The 2,661-nt window shown below is 57.1% G+C and overlaps 1 protein-coding gene across 2 annotated transcripts in view; it reads left to right on the plus strand.

Moving 5' to 3' along the window:
- The window catches only part of MYO1C (myosin IC), a 34,871-nt gene that overhangs the window by 15,552 nt on the left and 16,658 nt on the right, over window positions 1–2,661 (plus strand). For both annotated transcript variants that reach the window (XM_011999588.1, XM_011999587.1), the window contains exons 5-7: window positions 318–398; window positions 2,290–2,469; window positions 2,549–2,647. In XM_011999588.1, coding sequence (XP_011854978.1) covers window positions 318–398; window positions 2,290–2,469; window positions 2,549–2,647 — 360 coding nt within the window. The remainder of the gene's footprint in view (window positions 1–317; window positions 399–2,289; window positions 2,470–2,548; window positions 2,648–2,661) is intronic.

The following is a 2,661-nucleotide window of genomic DNA, read 5'->3' on the forward strand; positions in this document are numbered from 1 at the left end:
GGGGAGGGGCCGGGAGAGGAGGCCAGTGGTGGAGGTGAGGGGCCCAGAGAGAAGGCCAGTGCGGGAGAGGAGGGGCCGGGAGAGGAGGCCAGTGCTGGAGGTGAGGGGCCCAGAGAGGAGGCCAGTGCGGGAGGGGAGGGGCAGGGAGAGAAGGCCAGTGCGGGAGGGGAGGGGCCGGGAGAGGAGGCCAGTGTTGGAGGTGAGGAACAGGGAGAGAAGCCCAGTGTGGGAGGGGAGGGGCAGCAGTAGCTACAGGGTGGGGTGGGGAGGGCAGGAGGAGAGTGCCAGGTGTCCCTCAGACCCCCGTCCACTCCTAGGCCTTTGGAAATGCCAAGACCCTCCGAAACGATAACTCCAGCAGGTTCGGGAAGTACATGGATGTGCAGTTTGACTTCAAGGTACCATGGATGTGTGTGTCGAGAGGATTCCCATTCAGTAGGTTAAGCTCCTACTAGGTACCAGGGACTATTCCAGGTGCTGGAATTCCAGCAGTAAAACAAAGCAAACAAAACTCCTGCCTTGCAGGGTGATAAACAATAAACAGGGAAATTGAGGCTGTGGCAGAAAATACAACGCAGTAAGGGGTGGGGGGCAGGTGTGGTCGTATTAGGGTAGCCCTCACTGAGACAGTGGCATTTTAAAGTGACAGCTGGGTGGGGTGGCACATGTCAGTTGTCCCAGCTACTCTGGAGGCTGAAGCAGGAGGATCGCTTGAGGCCAGGAGTCCAGGGTTACCCTACGCTGTGATCACACCACTGTACTCCAGCGTGGGCGACGGAGTGAGACCCTGTCTCTAGAAAAAATAAAAAATAATGGCTTGATGGAGACGAAGAAGCAGGCTGTGCAGGTGCCTGTCCAAGCAGCGGGAAGGGCCAGGACAAAAGCCCTGAGATACGAGGGTCCTGGAAGTGTTCCAGGACAGCACGGAGGCCACAGTGGCCAGAGAAGAGAGCAGGGGCCTGAGAACAGAGAGAGGCCACGTGGTGCAGGCCCTTTTGGGTCATTGCAAGAACCTTTGTTTTGCTTTGTTTTGTTTTTCTGAGATGGAGTCTCACTCTGTCGCCCAGGCTGGAGTGCAGTGGCAGGATCTCAGCTCACTGCAAGCTCTGCCTCCCAGATTCACGCCATTCTCCTGCCTCAGCCTCCCGAGTAGCTGGGACTACAGGCGCCCGCCACCACACCTGGCTAATGTTTTGTATTTTTAGCAGACACAGGGTTTCACCATGTTAGCCAGGATGGTCTCGATCTCCTGACCTCGTGATCCACCCGTCTCAGCCTCCCAAAGTGCTGGGATTACAGGTGTGAGCCACCGCGCCTGGCCTTTTTTTTAAAACTCTGAGTAGAAGGGGAGTCATTGGGCTGGGTGAGGTGGCTCACGCCTGTAATCTTAGCACGTTGGGAGGCTGGGGCAGGTGGATCACGTGAGGTTGGGAGTTCAAGACCAGCCTGGCCAACATGGTGAAACCCCGTCTCTACTGAAAATACAAAAATTAGCCAGGCGTGGTGGCAGGCACCTGTTGTCCCAGCTACTCAGGAGGCTGAGGCAGGAGAAACACTTGAACCTGGGAGTCGGAGGTTGTAGTGAGCTGAGATCTCACCACTGCACTCCAGCCTAGCCCTGGGAGGTTGAGGCTATAGTGAAAAACTCCAGCCTGGGTGAAAGAGCAAGACCCTGTCTCCAAAAATAAAAAAAAGACTTTGGCTGCTTCACTGGGAGATTGGGAGTAGATGAATAGATGGTGGGGGAAACAGGCTAAGCAGGGAAACCGGTTAGGAGGCTGATGTCATCGTGTAGGTGACAGGTGACGGTGGCTCAGACCAGTGTGGTGCAGTGATTGGATTCTGGATGTTTTAAAAGTTAAGGCAGCAGGATCGGCTGCCTGATTGGATGTAGGGTATGGAAGAAAAACAGGCTTGCAGGAGGACTGCCAGGGCCTTGGCTTGAACGAGAAGGATGTACTCACCACTGACCACGATGGGCGGACACTAGCAGGAAGGAGCTCGTTTGAAGAGGGGGAAGGTCCGGTGTTCCGTTTCAGGCCTGCTGAATTTGCGATGCTTGTCAGGCATCCAGGTGGAGCCGCCAGGTGGATGGAGTTGAATCTCCCCACTTCCTAGATGAAGTAACTGAGTCCAGCGTGGGTGGCGTGCCTGAGCCCACACAGCTAGTGGCAGGGCTGGAATTGGCGCCCAGGTCTGGCTGCCCAAGCCCAGGAGTCAGAGGAGAAGACGGGCAGATGGCTCTGTTCCCACTCCCCCGACCAGGCCTATGCCCTGCCCTGCCCACAGGGTGCCCCCGTGGGTGGCCATATCCTCAGTTACCTCCTGGAAAAGTCACGAGTGGTGCACCAGAATCACGGGGAGCGGAACTTCCACGTCTTCTACCAGCTGCTGGAAGGCGGCGAGGAGGAGACTCTTCGCAGGCTGGGCTTGGAACGGAACCCCCAGAGCTACCTGTACCTGGTGAAGGTGAGTGGCTGGCAGGCAGGGCAGGTGCCACCCAGGGATCCGTGGCCAGGGCTCTAACCCAGCCGTGCCCTTCCTCTAGGGCCAGTGTGCCAAAGTCTCCTCCATCAACGACAAGAGTGACTGGAAGGTGGTCCGGAAGGCTCTGACGGTCATCGATTTCACTGAGGATGAAGTGGAGGTGAGGCCTCTTCC

Source organism: Mandrillus leucophaeus, unplaced genomic scaffold (assembly GCF_000951045.1).
Source record: "Mandrillus leucophaeus isolate KB7577 unplaced genomic scaffold, Mleu.le_1.0 Scaffold6, whole genome shotgun sequence".
NCBI lineage: Eukaryota > Metazoa > Chordata > Mammalia > Primates > Cercopithecidae > Mandrillus > Mandrillus leucophaeus.